Source organism: Chiroxiphia lanceolata, chromosome 20 (genome assembly GCF_009829145.1).
Source record: "Chiroxiphia lanceolata isolate bChiLan1 chromosome 20, bChiLan1.pri, whole genome shotgun sequence".
Taxonomy (NCBI): domain Eukaryota; kingdom Metazoa; phylum Chordata; class Aves; order Passeriformes; family Pipridae; genus Chiroxiphia; species Chiroxiphia lanceolata.
In genome coordinates, this window is record NC_045656.1 from 5,358,409 (window position 1) to 5,379,864 (window position 21,456).

Genomic DNA, 21,456 nt, shown 5'->3' on the forward strand with positions numbered 1-21,456 from the left:
TTTAAACTCCATTCAGCATCTGCCACAAACGATGATGCACAACCGGGGCGCTGCGAGGGAACCACGGGGGGCGGGGAAGGCCAGGGAGGGGCGAAAAGCCGGGGCGTACAGCGCCATTATCTCCCCGTGAGCACCCTGACCGTGTATTAATTAAACGAATTCAACCCTTTTACGCGATTCCCGGCGGGCGCGCACAGCCCTCAAATACACACACACACATCACCACCCCCCCCGTCCGCTGTACTTTGGCACGGCCCTTCTCGTCCCCGTCCCTCCCCATCCCCCTCAGCCGCGCGGCGAGTGGTACGCGCCGCGCGCTCCGATTGGCCGGCGGGCCCCGCAGTCCGCGCGAGCTGCGGGTGCCTCAGTGTGCGCGCGGCCGGCGCGGCGGGCGGGTCGGTCCCTGCGCTCCCTCCGCTCCCGCCGCCCCCTCAGCGCCGCCGCCATGGCTTCGGGTAGGTGCCGACAGAGCCCCCCCCCCCTTCCCGCCGGGCCCTCAGCCTCGCACCGGCGGCGCGGCGGGTCCGCTTGCGGGCGCGGTGGGAGGGCGGGAAAGCCAGCGGCCATGTGGCGCAGGTGGGGAAAGGCCCGCGGCCATGTTATATGTGAGGGGGTGATGGGGGGGGACGGACGCGGTCGCTTTCGCCTCACGCCCCCTTTCCCCCCAGGCTCGGTGAGGGGGAGGGGGGCCACGCCCCCCCGCCGGTGGCCCCCGTGGGCACGCCCCTTCGGCAGAGGCCACGCCCCCTCCCCGGGGAGCCCCCGCTGCGCGAGCCGCGCAGGCCACGCCCCCTTCACCGTGGGGGGCGTGGCCAGGCGCGCGCCCCCCGTGTCGCAACTGAGGGTGGGGGGGGCGAGGGGGCAGAGTCCCCTTGGGGTCCTCAGCTCGGGGGCTGCGTGGGGTGCAGCCCCCCTTTTCGGTCTAGGCCCCCTCCTCTGCTAGTGTGAGCCCCCCCTTTTGGCCTGTGCCACAGCCCCCCCCCCGGTGTGAGGTGTGGACCCCATTGTGGTTCATGCCCCCCCAGTTTAAGCCCCCCACTTGGGGCTTTGTACCCCCTCAGGTGTGAGGTGCCGACCCCGTTTTGGTTCGTGCCCCCCCCCCGGTGTAGGCTCCCCTGTTTGGGTGCGAAATGTTAAATGCCCCCCTTTGGGCTCGTCATCCTTCCCTGGTGTGGATCCCCCGCTTGGGGTTGTGTTCCCCCCGTGCTCCCCACGGTGTGAGATGCGGACCCCATTTTGGTTCATGCCCCCCACTGCAGGCCGTTTTGGGTTGTGTACCCCCCTGGTGTGCGATGTAAGCCCCCCCCCCCCCCGTGGGTCATAGTCCTTCCCCCGTGTGAACCCCAGCTTGCAGTTCCCACCCCACTCTGTCCCAGTGTGAGATGTGGACCCCCCTTTGGATCTTTTACCCTGCCATATATAAGTGCTCCCTTTTTGGGTCATGGCTGTTCCATTGTGTGGACCCCCGATTTGGGTTGTGTTCCCCCCTCATCCCGTGTGAGATGTGAACCCCATTTTGGGGTCCTACCACTCCCCACAGCCTGGTTTATGTGCTCCCCTTTGGATCAGCACCCCCATGGAATGGAGGCACCCCCTCCATTGGGTCGTGGCCCCCTTTCATGGGACATGCTCTCCCCTTCCCACCACAGAGATCAGCCTTTGTGTCCCAGTATCTGCTCTTCACACCCGGGGGGTGCCAGCAGAGCGAAGTCAGGGCTTCACATCCCCCTGCTCTGGGCTTAAAAACGCCCTGGCTGTGATTGTTTTCCAGCAGAGGATTTAGTTGAGCACGGAGGCAGGATCTGCTCTCCCGGGTGACCTGACACAGCCCAGCTTCTCCTGGGGCCTCTGCGAGCATGTTCTGGTGCTCTTTCCTCATCCCCTTTGAGGTTGGATGTTTGGGTCTCCCTAGCAGCGCTGCCCCTGGCAAGCCGTGGATAGCAGCGTATCCCAGAGTGGGAGGAGGAATTCCAAGGCCATGTATGCTTTGTGGAGCAAGCCGTGTTTTGTTAGGGTCGAGCCGTTTTTGTGTTGTCTCAGGTTGCATGTGTGAGTGATAGACGATACAAACAAAGCAAAGCCTATTAAAGGAATCCTTTAAGGCAAGGAGCAGTTGTTTACCATGGAAAGTAAATGTGTCCAAAGCTACTAAAACGAGTCCAAATAATGATTTTTCTACTGAATGAGTAAAGCTTGGCTGTAAACTAAACACACTTTTTCTCGGTATCTCAACTACTGACCAGTCAAGTCACCTGTCTCCTCTATTTTTAGCTCTGATGTTGAAACACGAGGTTCTTTTTCTGGTGAAAATATTGAAAAGCAGTTCTGCTTCTTTATATAAATTACATCATATAAGAACCTTAGTTTTCAAATGTACACAGCAGATTCTTCTAAGAGGAATACACCCCCTGAGCCTTGCAAGGTGATTAGTCTCCTATGCCCCACTTCATCCACAGGAAATTTTTCCACAAGCTTTTTAAACATTCAGTAAAAACGTGTATCCACGAAAAGAAATTGATCAGAAATCTGTGAGAGGTCCAACAGAGGATGTAGAAAAATGTATAAATAAAGGAAATTCCTCTGATTCTGTGTTTTCATATTTTGCAGGCTCCTTATCTGGTTGCTTTCAGACTTTTCCCAAAGTGTTTTGGTCTGGCAGAAGTTTGTTAGGGAGAAGCTCAGGAGATTAAATGTAGCCCTTCAGTTTATAGCTAGTTACATCCTCACTCAAGAATTCTTTCTGATACAACCATTAATATTCTTTGCATTAATTAGCAGCATTAATGGCATATAAATTTTAGAATTAAACCGTAAGCTTGCTTCAAAATGTGGTTACCTATTTAACAGTAATCTTTGTGATCATTTAAATTGAAACTGTAAAAATTTTACCTTACTCTCATTCAAACAATAAATTTGAATTGCACATCTACATTGGGGCTTTAATTGCCTTTCAGTATGAAAAAGCAATGAAATATTTGTGTAGCAGTGCAAAAGGAAGAGAATGTTTCACATTTGAGTAAAACTGCTTTATAGGATGTGAAATGAAACATTATTTCATCTCAGCTTTTGGTAAATGTTTCTGTTACAGAATACGAAATTTGATACTTTGTGTTGCTCTGAGGAGATACTTTACCACTAAAAATGCTGCTTGGTGTCTGAACAGCTCAGTTGATACCCTCATCTCACATCCTCACCTCCAGTGATGCCCTCATCAGACCTGTGTTTAAGTGTACCTGTAAGCACTGGCAGGATTGGATTTATTACCTGCTGAGAGAGGGATAATGAGCAGATTCAGCAGTTTGATGAGTGCTTTGATTGGAAAATGATTATAGTCACTTATGACATTTACCCTGCATTGTAATTAATTCTCAGTGTCAGCTTTTTAGGCAGTTCTGGGTGCAGAGCTTGGAGAGAGAAGGTGGAGGAAAGACTGAAATTAGGGATGAAAACAGAGAAGTTCCTGATAGTTTTTATTAGACCACAGCTCCCCAGTGTTTATGTAAATTCATTAAGTGATTTGAAAGGAACAGAAAAATTGCAGGACTGTTACCCAGAGTGACAGTACTGGGGAGGCTGGTAGAGACAGGGAGAAGGTGTTTGTGCTTTGACAAGAAGGTGGGAATTTCAAACAAATTGGGGCTCCTGCACAGAAAGTGAGACCGACAGAGCCCGTGCAGTGCAGAGGTCCCACAGCAGGGGCCGTGAGGTACCTCTGGAGAGCTGGAGCCTGCTCCTAACAGTGGGAATTCTGGTGGAGTGATGTGTGTTCTGTGTGGCTGCCTCTGTCACGTGCTGCTGGGCTCTCAGCAGCGTTTTTCCTTTTGCAGTATGAGCAAAGGGAATTGTCACTCCATCCCTGATTTCTCCCCATCCTGCCCGTGCCTGTGCCCTTTTGCTGGGCAGAGCTTTCTTAGGGCATCTTAAAAAGGTGTTCAGCAGACTAACCTACTTAGCTTTGCTGGATTAATTAAGCTGCTGCATTCTGCCTGTTGATGATGGCACCATATTCTGTAGCCATTAGAGGGGTTGTGCAGTCCCAGATATTTGAAGAGACGCCTTAAAAATGGAATTCAGGTCTTTCAAAAAGGACAGTTCTAAGTGGCTGTAGCTGTGTCTTGTCCCCCACACCCTGTGCTCCTGTCATCCCAGTCTTAACATTTTCTCTTAATAAAGAGGAAGCTGTCTAACTCTGCAGGGAAAGTAGTTGCATTGAACCTTTGTACCTCTCCCCAAATTTTTTTCCTCCTGTACTAAATAAAGGACCGAAACGTTAAATGGAAATTCTCAATATGACTTGTTTCTTTTTCTAGATTCTGGAAGTTACAGTCAGTCTGGGGGCCAACAGAGGTATGTGTGGGGTTGGTTTTTTTACTGTTAGCAAATACACCAGCAAAATAAAAGACCATTTAATATTCCCAACATGATGATTGAATCTTCAGGCATGACAGAGCATTGATATGCTTTTGGAGTTATGGGTGCAGAGAGCTTGCAGCTGAACCTTTATCAAGATGTCTTATAAAACAAGAAAAAGCAGTCTGTATTCCTGAAGAGAGGACAATAATCAGATGTAAATTGGAATGCCATCTCCTAATAGATCTTTTGAAATATGAATATAGGGAAATATTTTTCATGTGACTGCCTTAAGCTGTTCACTAAGATTTTAGTCTAAGGTTATTATATTTATTATAAGGCCCAGAGCTGCAATTTGGGGGCGTATTTTAATCAGGGAAACAAGTGTTTTTATGGAAGTGTGAAAATCACAGCTAATGCTGAGCGTGCTAATGAAAATCACAAGGTTCTGTGCATGTAGCACTGCCTGAGTTTGGATTTGTGTCTGAGCATGATGAGTTTCAGCACATGGTTCTTCTGTCAGTTCCTGAAGGCTTGAAGTGGCAGAATAATGAGTAAGTATAATATAAAACTAGAGTGGGTTTTGATGGTGGTGTTATTCTTGGATAGTTCAACAAATACCAAACAGACTGTAATTAAAATAAAATTGACTCTGTAAGAATGTACTGAAAAACATAAAGGCCCTTTGTTTTATATAAAGTTTTCTGGGATTCTGAAGAATCTGTCAAATTACAGTAAACCCAGCTTTCATGTAGTTTAAATTTATGCTTGAAATGCAGCAGAAATTAAAATAAGCTCTTCTGGTTTCTGACAGTCAAGGACTAATTGTGGAAACAATTAGTTCACTGATGTGGTTCTAAAGTGCCTGCAACTGCAGTACTCGGATTGAACACCTATTTTGGAATGAAGAGAAACTTAAAATGACACCAAAAATACCTTTACTTTCCAATCTATATGAAGGGCACTGTAAGCATTTCCTAAATGCATTTTTCTCTTACAGCTACTCGTCCTATGGCAATCAGAGCAGCCAGAATTATGGACAAGGACAGGTATGTTGAAAAAAGCATCGTGTCTTTCAAAGCAGATGTTCCTTGGGTGAAAATAATTGTTCCTGGGCCAGGAAGAATTCCATTCCCAGCTGTGCTTGATGTTTGCAGTTGTGTCTGGGCAAGGAAAACTGTAATTACCTGCTGTGGAAGTTACACTTATTTGAGTACATTCTTGAAATTACAGGGATATTCTGGTTATGGGCAGAGTGGAGACAATTCCTCCTATGGACAGAACTATGGAAGCTATCATGGGAACTATGGACAAAATCAATCAGGTTTGGCTAGCTTGTTACATTCATTGGCAGGAATTAAAAGGTGAATATTGACTAAAAATTTTCTTCCTCCATTTCCAGGTTATGGACAAGATTCCCAGGGGTACGATGATGAATCCAGTTACGAAAATCAGAATCAGAGCTCATACAACCAGCAGTCTTATGGCAGCCAGGGCCAGCAGAAAGGGTCATCTAGAGGGTAAGGAAGCAGAGTTTACCAGTATGTATTTAAAATAATGTCTAGCAGTTGTACATTCTTAACTGGAGCTATAGCAGATTTCCTGATGTCATTTCTAAAAAAAGGGAAATATTTGAAAATCCACATTCTTAAGACATTTTTAATGCCTGAAAGATGAGGGGGTACAGGAAGAATATTTCTTTATATAAGGATGGATGCAGTTGTTTTGAAGTCCAGCTGTATGAGGACATATACTTTAGAAAGTCTTTGGATAGTGGGTGCAATGAAGAGTAGACTTTGAGGAGTATTTTGATTAGGAAAAAGACATAACAAATACCTTTCCAATCACATTCTTCTGCATAAACTTCCAGTGCTCTTTTATTAACTTCAAATAAGCTGTTAGCAAGGAAACTCGTAGCTGTTCTCAGATTGCAGGCTACTTATGTGGCTCAGAATGCCTTTTCTTGATGGAGGAAGAATAAAGGGTTCAAAAATGTAATGTAAGAATTAACTTTCGTTTTGCCAGCTGAGTAGAATTCTGAAAACATTGTGGTTTTACATCCTCATCAGTAACTTCAGTGTGCTCATGGAAACGCTGCACTCTGATCCAGGACTGTGCTGTTGCAGATGTGTTGGACTTGTGAAGTGCTGGTTCTATTTGATTCAGCTTCAGGAGGATTAAGGATACAACTTTGAGAGTATGTTGGAAAACACAGCCTGACTTCCCATAATGGCTGAAAAGGCCACTTAGTGCTCAAGTACCTTCACTGTCTAATTTACAAGCTTTGTGTGTCCACCCTGAGGTTACTGCTCGTCTTGGAGCTTTATGAGGATCATGTGACCTCATTAAAATACACTGTCAGGTTCTCAACCTCATTCTTGTGTCCAAGGTTCAAGTATTTTTGTGGTTTTTTACAAGGTGATAAAACAATCTGGACTTGAGCAAACCTGTACTTGGTTTCTGGTTTTGTAGTTATTATTACAAAACATCTTAATATAAAAAAAGCAGAGTCTTAATCTGCCAGCAGTAGGTGCTGTCACTCAGGATGTCTTTTTTCCCTAGCAAAGGCAGGAATATGGTTAAGTTCTGCTTTGCTTTATTTTCTGAGCATTTATTAGAGCTCTGTAGAGGTAATAATGTGGTTTTTAACTCTGTAGATGTGCACTGGAAAAAAAAATGCAGCATGTAGATTCTCCAACAAGCTGTTCATGGTCGAGAAAATGAAGAAAAGACATTGGAGGGAAACTTTTTGATGTGTGGTTGTAACAAATAAGGACAAACTGAGAAATTAAATGGTAGCAGCTTACAAGAGGGTGGACACAAAATTGTAGCTGTCACATGGGAAGGGGGAAAGCAGCAAATGGTGGATGCTGTCAGTGATGCTTCCTTCATTGGGGATGGTGCAAAGGCTGAAGCAGAGCTGACCTTTTGGAAGTGAAGATATTAATAAAAATCTTCACAAGCTTGTTTACCACTGGGATTAGCAAGGTTAAAGCTGAGATCTAGGTTAGGACTGGGAGAGAGCAGATTAGATGGTATTTACACAGGTGGGATATTTTGAGATTGGTTGGACCCAGTGGACTGGATCTTAAAATGCTTTGAAAAGCTGGTGGAAACTTTCTATAGGCTCTGGAATTTTTTTTTCTTTTTTCTGAGATATTTTTGACTAGCAAGTAATACTACCCAAAGTCTGGAGCGGGACATATCTAGTGCCTCATCTTTTGAAAAAGGATGGAAGCAGGGAGGAGGAAGAGAAGAAAGGATGGCAGAGCTCAGAGATTTATTTTCAGTTACTGAAAAAATAAGACAGTTAAGGCACAACTAAGTACCTGAGGGAAAACAAAGGAATGAGTAGCAGCCAGTGTTCCCTGGATGCAATTTATTTCTCATAAATCCATATTATGTCTTCCTGTGAAAGGGGTAACCTAGATGGAACTGTTCTCCCATAAATCTGGATTTTCAGAATATTTCTGTTTCTGCTTTGGAAGCTGAAGTAGCCTAGGGAAGCGTGATGCAGGTGAGATTCCCTTGTGGTTCCTCTAAAGTTATTAGTCAGAAGATTTATGACTCCCTCGTGGAATGTAGAGCTGCACTGTGTTGGAAATATCCTGGATGTGCTACTGGTCCATGTTCCTGATGAAGACTGGTGGGGTGTAGATGACACTAAAGTGAGAAGAACTTGCAAGTGTGTTAGAGACCATCACAGGAGTTAGAAAAGCTCTTGACAAATGGTAGAATGCCCAGAAGAAGAGAGGTGGCAATTCAGTGAAAGCAAAATTGGGGATTTGGGGGTTTTTAAGGCAGCAAGTCTCAGCTGTGCTGTACAACATGAGCTGAGCACTGAGGCTCTGCCCTGCAGTTCCATAGAGAAGGGTTTGGTGTTCAGCAGGTCACGGGCTCTCCATCAGCCATTTATGGTACTGGGGAGAGGGGAGAAAGCAAGTGTTGTACTGGGATATGTGGAAGGAGGGATGGAAACTGAGGAAGCCAGATATATCCCAGCAGAGATGAAACAGAGTATTTTCACATCCATATGCCAGTAGTGAGGTAACTGTGACCAGGAAATTGTAGCAATGTCATGAATCTGTTCTGTGAACATTTAGCTATTAATTCAAATTCTGTTTGTTTTAAGTGGAAGAGGCTCTTATGAACAAAAGTCAAACTATGGTCAGCACCAAAGCTCTTATGACCAGCAGTCAAGCTATGGACAGAACCAAGACTCTTACGACCAGCAGTCAAGCTCATATGACCAGCAGTCGGGCTACGGCCACCAGGGCTCATATGACCAGCAGTCGGGCTATGGCCACCAGAGCTCATATGACCAAAAGTCAGGCTATAACCAGCACCAAAGCTCATATGGCCACTCTCAGCAATCCTACCAGTCTCAGAAGGGAAGCTATAGCCACAACAGCCAAGGTAAAATTCACAGGTTGAATTCAGTATTGGCTAATAAAACTGAGCAGAGACACTGTGAAATAGTTGGATTTCCTTCCACAGGCAGTTATTTGATGAATAGATAAAGCTCTTCTATTGATACTCTTGGGGGATGTTTTATTTGTTAAGGCTTTCAAAGCATTATGCAGGGGTGAAACACTTTTGGGGCCCCCAAATGATTGCATTTGCTTATGTTAGAGGCAGCCTTGCAGAATCCCTGTGTTCTGCAAATTCTGGATGGAATTTTCTTCCCAAGCTATTTTGAACCTTCTTCCTGCATGAGGGTGACATGTCTTGATCGGTCATGAAGAGCTTTTGCACTTCACATTCCAGCTTTATGCTGTGTAGGTGAATTCTGAGACAGAAGAAGTTTTAAGATGAGGCCTTTTTTTTGCAGTAACTTCACACCAGCAGCACAACCCACTCTATTTATCCCTGTTCTGTCTTCACTGATGTCTTTTGCAAACTGGGAAGGCTGTATGGAAGTCAGATGAAAAGTATATTTTAGACAGTATGTGTTTAATGTTTGGAAAATGGACTGTAATTACAGAGTGCTTACATTCTAATATACCTTGTGACCCTGGAAGCCAAGGGAGATAAGGGAGCAAAGTTCGTTTTGGTGTGGTTTTTTTTCCCAGTTACTTTGTAGCCCAGCTGATGTAACAGAGATTTAGGAGTTGATACTTTTTTCAGATTTAAATGGCAGACTTAATGGAGAGGGGTGGGAACTGAAGGGTGTGAGTTTTCATGCTCTGCAGTTTGCACTCAGTTGACTCTTTTGCTTTACTCATTGTTCCAGATGACCGACGTGAAAAGAGTAGGTATGGAGAAGATAATAGAGGATATGGCGGGTCACAGGGAGGAGGTAGAGGGGGATATGACATGGATGGAAGAGGTCATATGTCTGGATATAGGTAAGTGATCTCCTTCCAGTGCCTGCACTTTCCTTACCCTTGTTTCTTAACGATTTTAGCTGCTTTTAATTTCTGTTTACTATATGTCTCTTCCTAAAGTGATTCAGATTTTTATTTCCAAAAATGGAAGGTTTCTAAAATTAAAGCCTTTCTGCACTGCACAGAAATGCATTTTGCATAGGAAGAGCTCTTAGGTTCAGACAGATTGAGACCATTCTGACACATTTTGTTTGCATGAGTTGCAACACAAAAACTGCCCCAGCCCATCCCTTGTTTTCAATGGCAAGAAAACCAACAGCCAGGGATTTAGAAAGTTTAATAAATTCATAGCTAAGGTAGCTCACATTTTAGCAGGGAAGTATTTTGACTTTGCAGTAATAGGAATAATTTAGTAGTAACGTTACTCGTTCTTTGCTGGTTTTGCACTTCTGAACTTCTATTTTATACTTCTGTGGATTATTAGAACACATTTTTTATTATTGATTTATCTGTCAGTCTAAACACGTTTATTTTGGGTAGATCTGAAATACTAACAATGCTGTCACCCCTTTATCAATTGCCTTGGGCCCTGTCAAGAAAATTTATGCACATACTTAATTTTGTGCTTGCAGATGATTTCATGGAAAGGTCTGAGACTGGGACCTTTGCTTTAAAGCCTATTGAATTAGGCCATAGGACATATAATTTATTAATAAACTCTCTCAGCTGGCTCCCCTTTATGTGCCTCTGAAATGGTTGAGGGTGCAGAGTGTTCACTGGTGCAGGGCAAGAATGTTGAAGCTTCAAGTGAGCTTTGAGGTGTTGCTTGTCAGCCCTTCAAAGGGCTGCACAGCTCTGGGTTATTGCTAAACTCCAGATAAAATCCACTATAATTATACAGTGCTGTATGTTGGAACTGATCTAATTTAAATAAAATAATCCAATACTTGGGTACTTTTAAAAACGATATGTTTTTAAACCATATTTGAAATTTGCCTGCTGCTCCCCAATTGTACTTCATGGTTTGGTTTTAGTGATGTAGGTGGGCCCTACCTCTCCTAAATAGGTGTGATAGCACAATGACAAGAGCATATCAATAGTTATTTTATGTTTGCTGGGGTTTTATATAATATAAACTTAATGCATAGTTTTTCTATCGTAATTTATATAATAAAAACCATATATGATAAATATAAATAAACATAAATGTATATAATACTAAATTCTGTAATATGTAGCACCTTATATAATATAAACTTAACTAGCAAAATAATTTCTAAGTTGATTTTCAGTTAAAACTGAACTACTTTTTTAAAATTATATTTTCTGTGTGGATGAGGGTTTTCCTTATTCCTGTGAGAAAACCTGGATTTTTAAGAAATCCATTTATAGCTGAGCCCTTTCCAACAAGAGGAATGAATGTGAGCTTCAAAAAACACACTGGTAGATTTTGTCACTTGGAAACACACTTGGGTCTTTGCAAGATTAAGAAAAACGAATTAATGTCTGTGAAAATAAAGCCTCTTCCCATGTTTTTCCAGAATGTAAGAAAACTTTTGGTCACACATCCATGTAGATCATAGTCCTTCAGTGGACTTGGAAGCCAAAAGAAGGAAAAGAGGGGAGGTGAATGGAGAGGTGGGGGAAAGTACAGCAAAATGGGAAGGCATTTATTAGGAATTCTGTCTGCTGCTAAGTGATGGTGTCTTTAATAGCATCTGTAGTGGAAATTTGCTGGAATGTGTCACATATGACACAGTGTCATAGGTGTTCATTCAGTCTTTTTGCATAATTATGACAGAGGATTCTGCTGCTGACATACATATTTTACCAGACATGCTTATTAGAGAAGTCTAAAAGGGTCAAATTAAATAACAAGCTGTATAGTCAAGGGGAAAATAACTTGTAATATAAGGTATGAAATGATGTTTAGTCCTCTGAAATTGTGGGGTTCAGGTGGTTTTTTTTTTTGAGAGGGGTGTTTCTCTTAGATATTTTTTTTTTAATTTCCTGGGAAAAAATATGTGTAGGAATATCAAGTCAACCTCCAGTAACCATCATTTTCAGTTGTTTACTTTGATCACACTTTAATGCTTAACATTAAATTGTGAAAATTCCGTGACCATCAGGAAATAATCTAAAAGTCTTGTTTACACAGATACTTTCACTGCTGTAATCACAGAATCCCAGGACGGTTTGGGTTGGAAGGGACTTTAAAGATCATCTCCTTCCACTCCCCTGCCATGGGCAGGGAACCTTCCACTAGACCAGCTTGCTCCAAGCCCTGTCCAACCTGACCTTGAACACTTCCAGGGATGGAATAATTTTTTTAATGGTCTTGAGTTGCATCTTTTGGGATTTTTAGTAGAATTTTCCCACCCCTTTTGCTTTGAAGCTCGAAAAATTGATGATCTCACTAATTTGTGTTGTGGCTAAGAAGTAAAATATTTTCTCCTTTTCAAACCCATAGCAGAAGAGTGTCATCTTCTGGTTAGAAGGCAGGTCTTGAGAATGAAATTCACCCAAGCCTCCTTGTAGGATTAATCACCTTTTTGTTAGTCCTCATATGAAAAATAAGGAATTAATTGCTTATTGTGGTTGTGGGACTGAATTGTTCTGGTTAAGCCTGTAAGTGGGAAATACAGGAGCAATACAAAGCAGGTGAAAGAAGCTTTGCCTTTGACTCTCTGCTCGTGCAGACTGTGTTGGTGAACTACACAGATGCAGTTTGGAAAGGATTTATCACTGTGTTAGGATTTGTCATAGAAATCCCAACTTTGCTCAGCATAGATTATTTTTTAACTCTTGTACTGATTTATGTTGATGTGCTATAAAAAAAAAGCTACCTATGCAGCTTGATTGTTGTATCAGCTATTAGGAATGGGAACTAGTGGGATATAAAGAAACTGCAGCTCCGTGCAAATGTTTTTTACTGTGTGATTTGTGTTCACAATTAATATTTTGACTTGTAGTAGGTATGCTTGAGCTTACAGAGACTTTGGAAATACATGAACAGAGGCAAATATAGGCAGAAAAAAAAAAGCCATCTGTCAGTGACTACTGGTCCACTAAGCATTCTTTTCTTGTCTGTAAAAATACATTGTTATGTGTAACTCCAACACACTTGGTGAGACACCTTGGAGGCTGAAATTTGGTCCCTGAATTCTTAGTGCTACTTCTGCCTATATCTGATGACTTTTTAAAACTGCATTTCTTGTATCTGTTGTGCTGAGCTCCCCATGTACCTGTGCCTTTAATTTAAAGAGCTGTTCCCAGCTGGAATAAGCAATATCCAGATGAACTCCATTTACAGTCAAGTAGGTGATGATGAATCTGAGTATAGGAGAAAAGAACATTGGACATTTCTTTCACAGCAGCAGGTTTTTGTCTCTGTGAGTGGTGCCTCATCATATTCTGGCTGCCTGCAGTTCAGTCTCTTATTTATTATCTTAGTTGGTGGCACTGCTGAGTTTCAGCTGCCTGTTCATGTTTCTGATCCAGAATGTTAAAACTCCAAAGTCCATCTGGTCACCCATCTCTTTGTCTGTCTACAGGCCTGGTGAAGCAATGGGCTGTGAAACACTGCAGTTATATTTTCACATGTTTTAGGACAATAATATGGGAACTGATTCAGCTGCTGAGATTGAATTTTGGGTCTCAGGAAGGGGTAGATCTGAGATTGTGGCATCAGCTGCTTGCTGCCAGTTTCTGTGTTTGAATTCACTTGCTACAGGATATCTACCTGATTCCAGGGGATCTTGGGTAGCTTTGCCCAGCAATCTCTGGAAGGTAACACAGTGCAGCTTTATAAATGACACATAAAATGTGACTTAAAAATATAGGAAAACATTAATCCATCATCAAAGGTACCTGTTAGTGAACTGATGCAGATTTTTGTGGGGTTGGCCATGTGGGACTAAGCTGAAACATAATTGGGCAAAAACATATTTCTATAGACATTAATTAAAACTAATTAAAAATTATGCACTTGTTAGTGCAGGGTGCAGAATTACTGTAGCACAGGGGTAGGAATTGGGCATTGGACTAAGACTTCCTTTACATTTTATATATCCAGCTCTCACTTCACAGAATCATGGTGCACATTTTTACCCCAGCATCTTACAAAATCCTCACTTCCTGTAAGGTCCTGCGTTTGTTGACAGAAAATTATTTTCTGTACGTTTTTAGATTTATGTTTTTCAGATTTATGTCTCTGCTGCTGTATAATTTCACATCAGAAAACATGTTCTGGATATTGCTGTCCTGATGAATTGGGACTGTACTCTGGGGTTGGAAAACTTTGATAACGTTTCCATGGTTGATATTATTCGCTCTTGTTAATTCTGAGTTAAAATCCCAGAAGAACAGGCATCCTGTTAAAAATTGTTGTGTCATAATGAAGTTCTTTTTTTTAGCTGAAGTGAGTTGGAGATGGCAGAAAGGTATTTACAGTAAATTTTATGATCACCATTGTGTTTTTATCACTGAAACCAGCCAGCCTTGAATAAAGACCAGCATTGATGTTGCATATAAAATTCATTCATGTTACCTCTTTAATGAGCAGAGTGAATTACTTGTGAGTAAATGACACTGCAATTTAGCATTCAGATTTTTTCTGTAAAACAGCATTAAAATCTGCAGCAAAAATTTATTTTAAGAAGAGTCTCAGTAAAAATCTAACCTGTCGTGACAAACACCTGGGTACTGTCACAGAATGTCAGTCACCCTCCAAAGAATGTCTCTTAATCCAGGTTTAATAATAACCTGTTGGAACCTTATTTCTTTGTTCCTCACTTTGGGCAGATTTTATCTCATAGATGTTAAGTATCAGCACCTTCCATTCATGACTTTGCCAAAGAAGTTACTCCCTAATTTTATTTCACTGTCTTTTGCTGGATGTTTGTGTGTTTGGACTGTGCTGTGTGGGCAGAGAGAATTAAAACCTGGAGTGACTTCTAGTCATAAAGTGCATTGGTGAAGAGGCACAACAACTCCAGAGGCTGGAATATCCCTCTGCAGCAGGGTTTGAGCTCACACTGCCTTTATCTTGTGTGAAAGCTCCCAGGATTAGGTCACCCTGCCTAATTTTGAGGTGGCAGCTCTGCCCCCCTACGTGAGGGAGGACAAGCAGGCAGTTGTACAGTATGAGATAGTCTTTCTGACATTTGGTTATTGACCTTCTAAAAAAATCCAGTGGTTGTACTTTTCCTGAAGGCTTTGAGTATTGGTTATATTGTGTTCATAACATGGATGCAATTAAAAATGCTGTGGTGAAAAATCCTGCAAGTACGAACCTTTCCATTGAAAAGAGTGAGGGTTTATTTTCATGCACATAATTGGAGGCATAACAACCTGTTTAAATCCCCTTCTAACCTTTGAAAATTGATGTGTGTAATCTCTTAACTTGGTCTACATTTTGTGCCACAGGTTTCAGAATGAATGAAATAAAACTTCACGGCCTCTGCTTTTGAAGCTCACATACACACACCTTCTCTGTAATGTCAAGTGCTGTAGTACAGTAGGTCCCCACAGCCCCTTGCTCAGAGAATGGCTGATTCTGCTGATTTACCCCCTGTATATAAATGCATAAAAATGGAGGTTAATTAATTTTAGCTCTTTTTTACTTCTAGAAAAGTACTAAAGTACTAATTATCCCAAAGTAGCAATTACATCTACAATTAAAGCCCATTAACCTTCACGAAAATAACGTTTTTGTTTAAACCCCAGTTTTTAATAGCAGTTATTTTGGCTTGTGGGATGGGAGAAAGTATTGAACCAACAACATGTGGATGGGTTGGTTTAAAATACTCCTTAGGGCTTCTCTTCTCCAGTGCAGCACCCTGAGAGATTGTTCACTTTCATGTAATTTAATCTTTGAACGTGAGCGGGTAGTGAGGAGAACATAGAGATGGTGCTTTAGCTGCCAGACAGTAACTCTCAACTTGTCATCAGTTAACTGTAGATTGAGCCTTGGGCTCAGCATGTAGAGACTTAAGGAAGAAATCATTTCTTCAATTTTTCCTCTGCAGTGGTGGTGACCGTGGTGGCTTCAAAATTACGGTGGTAAGTGCCGAGTATCCAAAAATGTTTCAGTGGAAATTCTTTATAAATCTAAAAGCCACCAATATCTTGTTACTATCTAGTAGAAGCATTATAGAGTTTTGGTGAGGCTGGTGTGTTCACGAGTTTTAATAGCCAAACTTGTAGCAATAAACTGGATTTCTACTTTTGTGAAATTGCATGAAAGAATTTGTGGAGACAGTGACGTTCACCGGATTTTTTTTTTTCTTTTCTTTTTTTTTTTAATTTTTGTTACAAATGCTTCTTAGAATGGTACTAGAGGTAGAAAAAAAAAAAAAGTGGGAAACTGCTTGGTGATCTGACAACCAGCATTTGCAAGCAAACACCAGCACAGCATCAGTGTGGCAACTGCCACATGCTGCAAGTTAAAGAACACGTTAACGTCCTACAGACACCTTCTGTTGAACGTTTAAATCTAAATATTCTCTAAGTCTCTGGTTAATGTCTTAGATCTTAGATGCATTGCATACATTCTTTATATATTTTCTTGTTGCTAAAAAAGTCACTTGAAAGTGCTTTGCTAAAAATAGTCTTTTTTCTTTCTTTTTTTTTTTTTTTTCAAATCCGTTTCATAGGTCAAAGGGATTATGGACCGAGATCAGATGCTGGTAAGAAAACAAGCAGTGAGTGGGAGTGGATTGTAGCTCTTAGGTCACTGCTTTTAAAATGTATGTCTAGAAAGATGGATGTGGCTGCAATTCCCGTGGCTCAAAAGAAATGTAGCTAAAGCATTTCTTCCTTGAAAGAAATGTATTTTGTTAAAGCGCATGGGAATTTTCGGATGTTCACGCAGCAAGTAAGAATTTGCTGATGAACTTTGGATCTGCCTGAGCCAAGCAGCTGCTTTCACTGCCATCACACTTCTGCTAAGCTCGTGTTATTTAAAACACACACTGCTCTGGTGGGTTGGGATGTCCAGCTGCGTGGAGAAGTTGAGTGTGTGGCAGGCAGCTGGTCAGCTCCCGAATGTATTCTCTGATGTACTGCAGCATCTGAAGGTGCTGCGTGGGCCTTTTTGAAGTTGGTGGTGCTAACTTCAAAATTATGCTCCCTGCTCATCCTTTATTTCACACAAGATGTCTGTGGGATTTAAGGGTCTGCTACTGGGCAGCACAGAGCTGAGCTTTAAATGTTGCTGCTGTTGCTACCACAGGAACACATGGTAAATGTAGCTTATTTTTCCGTAGATTCAGAGTCTGACAACTCTGATAACAACACCATCTTCGTGCAAGGACTCGGGGAGGATGTTTCAACAGATCAAGTGGCAGACTATTTCAAACAGATTGGTATTATAAAGGTATGTGAAATGAGAAGTCATTGGTCAGAAGGAAGAGGACTTGTGGAGCTGGTGTGTTGGAAATGTACTGGTATCATTCAAGGCAGACTTTGCTCTGACTCCCCAGCAGTTGTAGATAATATTTTATCTGAGTTCCCAGCTGACAGCTCATTTGTAGGCTGGCAGCACTAGCACCTTTTTCCTAGTGACATTTAGATTGCTTTGTGTCTATTCTTTAGTCTTTATAACCCTGACACTCTATCCATTGTAGCACCCTCATACACCCTCACATGTGTGCCTCTGTTCTGAGGCTGCTGCTTCTGTTTCTGCAATTCTAAATTGGGATTTTGGGCACTTGACCTCATTTTTTTTAACACTGAGCCCATCCATCATTGCTTCATGGAGAACACTCAGTTGTATCCCTCAGTTTCTGCAGACCAGCTCCAAGGGAATCTTCTTTCTAAAGATACTTAGTGTTAGCTCTGAACTGACTTTAGCAGTGTTTCTCCTATGCCAAGTGTACAACTTTTCTTTTCAGACCAACAAAAAGACTGGCAAGCCTATGATAAATCTTTACACAGACAAGGATACTGGCAAACCAAAGGGAGAAGCAACAGTATCTTTTGATGACCCTCCTTCTGCTAAAGCAGCCATTGACTGGTTTGATGGTGGGTGAGAGTACCTGTTCTTTTTGCTATTTATGAATCTAACAGGCAGTGGAAGAAGCAAATCAATAACCTCATTGGGGACCCCATGCTGCTACTTATGTGGCTTTTGATTTTGGTTTTTTAGGTGGGTTTGTGTGTTTTTTCTTAAACAAATACCTGTGTTTCATGGGATCTTTTGTGTGCTGAATTTCTCTCTCATTTGGTGAAACAGCAGCTGGTGGTTTAGACCAAAAATGTGTAATGAAACTGGGGAGGTTTGCTGCTGTACCTCAGTCATCCCTGCAGAAAGTGTGAGAGATGGTGTTCATGTCACTTCTTGTACAGACCAACAGAGCTGTAATCTGTGTTAGCAGCTGGAGGGATTCCCTGTGGTGTTAGTATTGATATTTTTAGAGTTTGGGAATGTTTATGGCAATTTGTGCTGAGTGCTTTGTATATACTCAGTGAAGAACAAGGGTTTTTAAAATTACGGGCTTATCCCAGAAATCCATTGATGTGAAACGCTTCAGACTTGATGCAGGAAATAACAGTGACACTCTGCTAGTAGTTAACTTGAGGGGATGAGGGAAAAGTGCCTGCTCCTGTCACCTTGTGTGTGCACAGAATTTTAGTGATACTGGGTAGAAACAAAAGGACATACTCTACATCTGGTATGAAATGATACTGCGTAAAAAATCTGACATGGCACACTGTTTGATGGTTATGTTTTGCTATATAAAATGCAAATTGACTTTTGTTTAGGAGGGTAAAGCAAATATGACTCTATAACCACAGTCCTGTTTGCTCTGTGATAAATGTTGTGTCTATGAAGAATTGAGACTGAAAAACATGAACTTTTAAAATACTCTCACTTGGGAGTTAAGTTTTGTGCTGGTTGTTGAATGATACAAAAGCCTGCCTTGGAATTACAAACAGAGTTTGAATATCCAAACTAGTTATTCTTGAACATGGCCAGAAATCTTTTAAACATCCTTATGTCTGTTTAAATTGCAACCTTCAGATCTCATTTAAACTAAAATATCTGTGGGTTTATGGAGAGCCTAACAAGTACCTCACGTTTACCATCTCACCTTTGGACCAGTGCTTTCAAAACCAAGAGATTTACTGCAGCCTCCCTCTCTCTCAAGAGCTTTGTATTCAGTCTGTGTGTGCAAATTACTTCTGCTCTCCTGGGCTTGCTGCTGTGTTGTTGGGAGCTGTACTGATCCTTTCTCTCCTTCCACAGGAAAAGAATTCAATGGCAATGTTATCAAAGTTTCTTTTGCAACTAGAAGGCCTGAATTCATGAGAGGAGGTGGAGGTGGAGGACGCCGAGGTGGGACTAAAATCTGTAGAATCCTTGTCTTTGCATTGTTAAATGCTTTTTAACTGTGATTGACTTATGAAAGAGAAGTTGACTTTGAAGCAGTGATTCATCAAATATATGAGCCTTTGGGATTCTGCCAGGAAAGGGAGTAATAAGGACTGAACCAAGTTAAGTAAACTGAAATCAGTAATCTCTTTTGCACAGCACAGAATTTATACTTTCCTTTAGAACTGGAAAGTCTCCAGATCTTGTCTCAGCGTTGCTTTTAAAGAGAGAGTGTAACAGTGATGCTGAGGCTGTACCAGTGCCACGTACATAGGTGTGAATTCCCAGTGAGCATTTGCTTGTTACAGCAAAGCCTTGAGATACTCTGATGTTTCCAGCTGGTATTAAGCAGGGTACATTATTCAACTGTTACTGACTCAGAGCAGCTGTTGGATGTCTGACTCCTTTAATTAAAGAGAGTCCTTGATTCTCTGCATGTACAGTTTTGTCAATAGTCCACTGGATATTCATTCCCATTTTCCAGGAATCATGCTTTGGGTGGTGGCTGTCAACAAATTTTAGTCTTTAAATCAGGCAGATAGGCCTGATTAAAAATGATTCTTCAAGAACTTTAATTGTATGAAAGTTCTTCATCTTTGTAGTGCAGAAAACAAGACTGTTGTCCCAGTGCTCATCTCAGAGGCATCCTGGCATTAATCCAGACAGCTTTTTGTTAAATTTTTGTTCTGTGACTAAGTCTGGCCATATGTGATTAACATTATACGTTGTTAAATCTTTCTGAAACTTTATTAATGCACACAGTGGGTTTATATTTACCCATTGGCAATTCAAGCAGATCAAGTTTCCCTTTACTGTTGAAAAAGAATTTATGATAAATAGTGGGGATATATTTACATTAAACACTCCTTCCACCTGAAAAGTCTGTCACTTGGGTTCTGAAGGCAGTGACAGTCCTTAATAAATGTTTCTCATGTGCAGGTCATAGACACTTCCCCTCCTTTATTCTGATTATAATTTTGTCTGCAGGTTCACGAGGTGGATATGGAAGAGGTGGGGGCTTCCAGGGTAGAAGTGGGGAACCCAAAAATGGTGATTGGGTTTGTCCTAACCCGTAAGTGTCATTTTAATCGGGCAGGGGTGCTTCATGTGCGCTCTTGGAGTTTCTTCACAGCTCAGTCTGGGGAATCCTTGTCTGTTCCAGGTCCTGTGGCAACATGAACTTCGCTCGCAGGAACTCCTGCAACCAGTGTGGTGAGCCCAGACCAGAAGATTCACGTCCTCCAGGAGGTGTGTGAAAACAGCCACATCTCTTAAGTGTTCAAAGCGTTCGTGTCACCTGCATCTTTCTGCAAAACCTGACTGATGTGCCTATTTGCCTTTTGCCCCAGATTTCCGTGGCAGAGGTGGCTATGGAGGAGAAAGAGGCTACCGAGGGCGCGGGGGCCGAGGCGGCGACCGGGGAGGTGGCTACGGGGGCAAAATGGGAGGAAGGTAAGAGGTGCTTGGCTGTGGAGCAAACAGACTGTGGAACTGAGAGAGAGGGACTGTGGGAAAAGGGTTGTTTATGTGTGCAGGCACAACTCTGCTATGAAATATAACTACAGAGAGGAGCTTCCGGAGAAAATAACCCAGTTTGTCAGTTGAGTGTGTTTTGCGAGCGTGTTTGGACGAGGCTCTCTAAACACAGAGCAAGGCACAGACGTCAGCGTAGAGATGTTTGACTGAAGGGACTGTTTGTTACTTGCTTAACTTGTCGTTTGCTTATAACTTTCTCTTTCCCTTCCAGAAATGATTTCAGAAATGATCAACGCAACAGACCATACTGAAGACCACTGTGAATGTTTTGTTTGTCTTCTTGATGCGTTTGATAGTGAAATTGCCTGCAGCTTCACCCATGGCCTCTTTGGGTAGTGGAATTGAGTGAAACTAGATTTTTATTTTGGTGGGAGGGACTGGGGTGGTTGGGAGGATTTTTTTTTTTAAGCAAGACATTGAAATTTAATCTTAATTTCAACATTCTCCTCTTTTTTTTCCCCCCATACCTTTTCAACAGGCCCTAAGAAGGAAAAGGATAAACTGTAAAATATTGCCAAAATATGAAGTGTTTTGTAATACAACAATAATGCTGATTGTTTTATTTGTGAAATCCTACTGTTTCACAATTGCTTCAGTTGCTTGTGTTTCCTTACGTATTCCCAGCGTTCCTGTGATGTGGCCTAAGCAGTAAATAAGCCCTTCTTGTTTGGAATGGCACTGCAGCTTTGACCTGAGCTTTCTGCGTTCACAAAATCTGCAGTTAAGTTGGTGCTGAGCCTCCTTGCTGTCCATGCCCTCTATCCCAGACTTGCAGACTTGTCCCTTCCTCTCCTATTCCCTCTAAGACAGAACTCTGCTGCCTGCAATCCTACCCCACACCTGCTTGGGTGCAAGGCAGAGCTCAAT

General features: G+C 42.2%; 1 protein-coding gene across 1 annotated transcript; it reads left to right on the plus strand.

Moving 5' to 3' along the window:
- The first annotated feature begins 379 nt into the window (after positions 1 to 379).
- Positions 380 to 21,160, plus strand: TAF15 (TATA-box binding protein associated factor 15). Its single transcript, XM_032707461.1, is given in 17 exon segments — positions 380 to 455; positions 4,311 to 4,347; positions 5,351 to 5,399; positions 5,584 to 5,674; positions 5,753 to 5,870; positions 8,483 to 8,766; positions 9,584 to 9,698; positions 15,707 to 15,726; positions 15,729 to 15,740; positions 16,334 to 16,366; positions 16,946 to 17,055; positions 17,573 to 17,702; positions 18,928 to 19,017; positions 20,041 to 20,125; positions 20,216 to 20,301; positions 20,403 to 20,505; positions 20,801 to 21,160. Coding segments are annotated over 17 exon segments (1,413 nt in total). The 5' UTR covers positions 380 to 445; the 3' UTR covers positions 20,841 to 21,160.
- Positions 21,161 to 21,456: the final 296 nt, after the last annotated feature.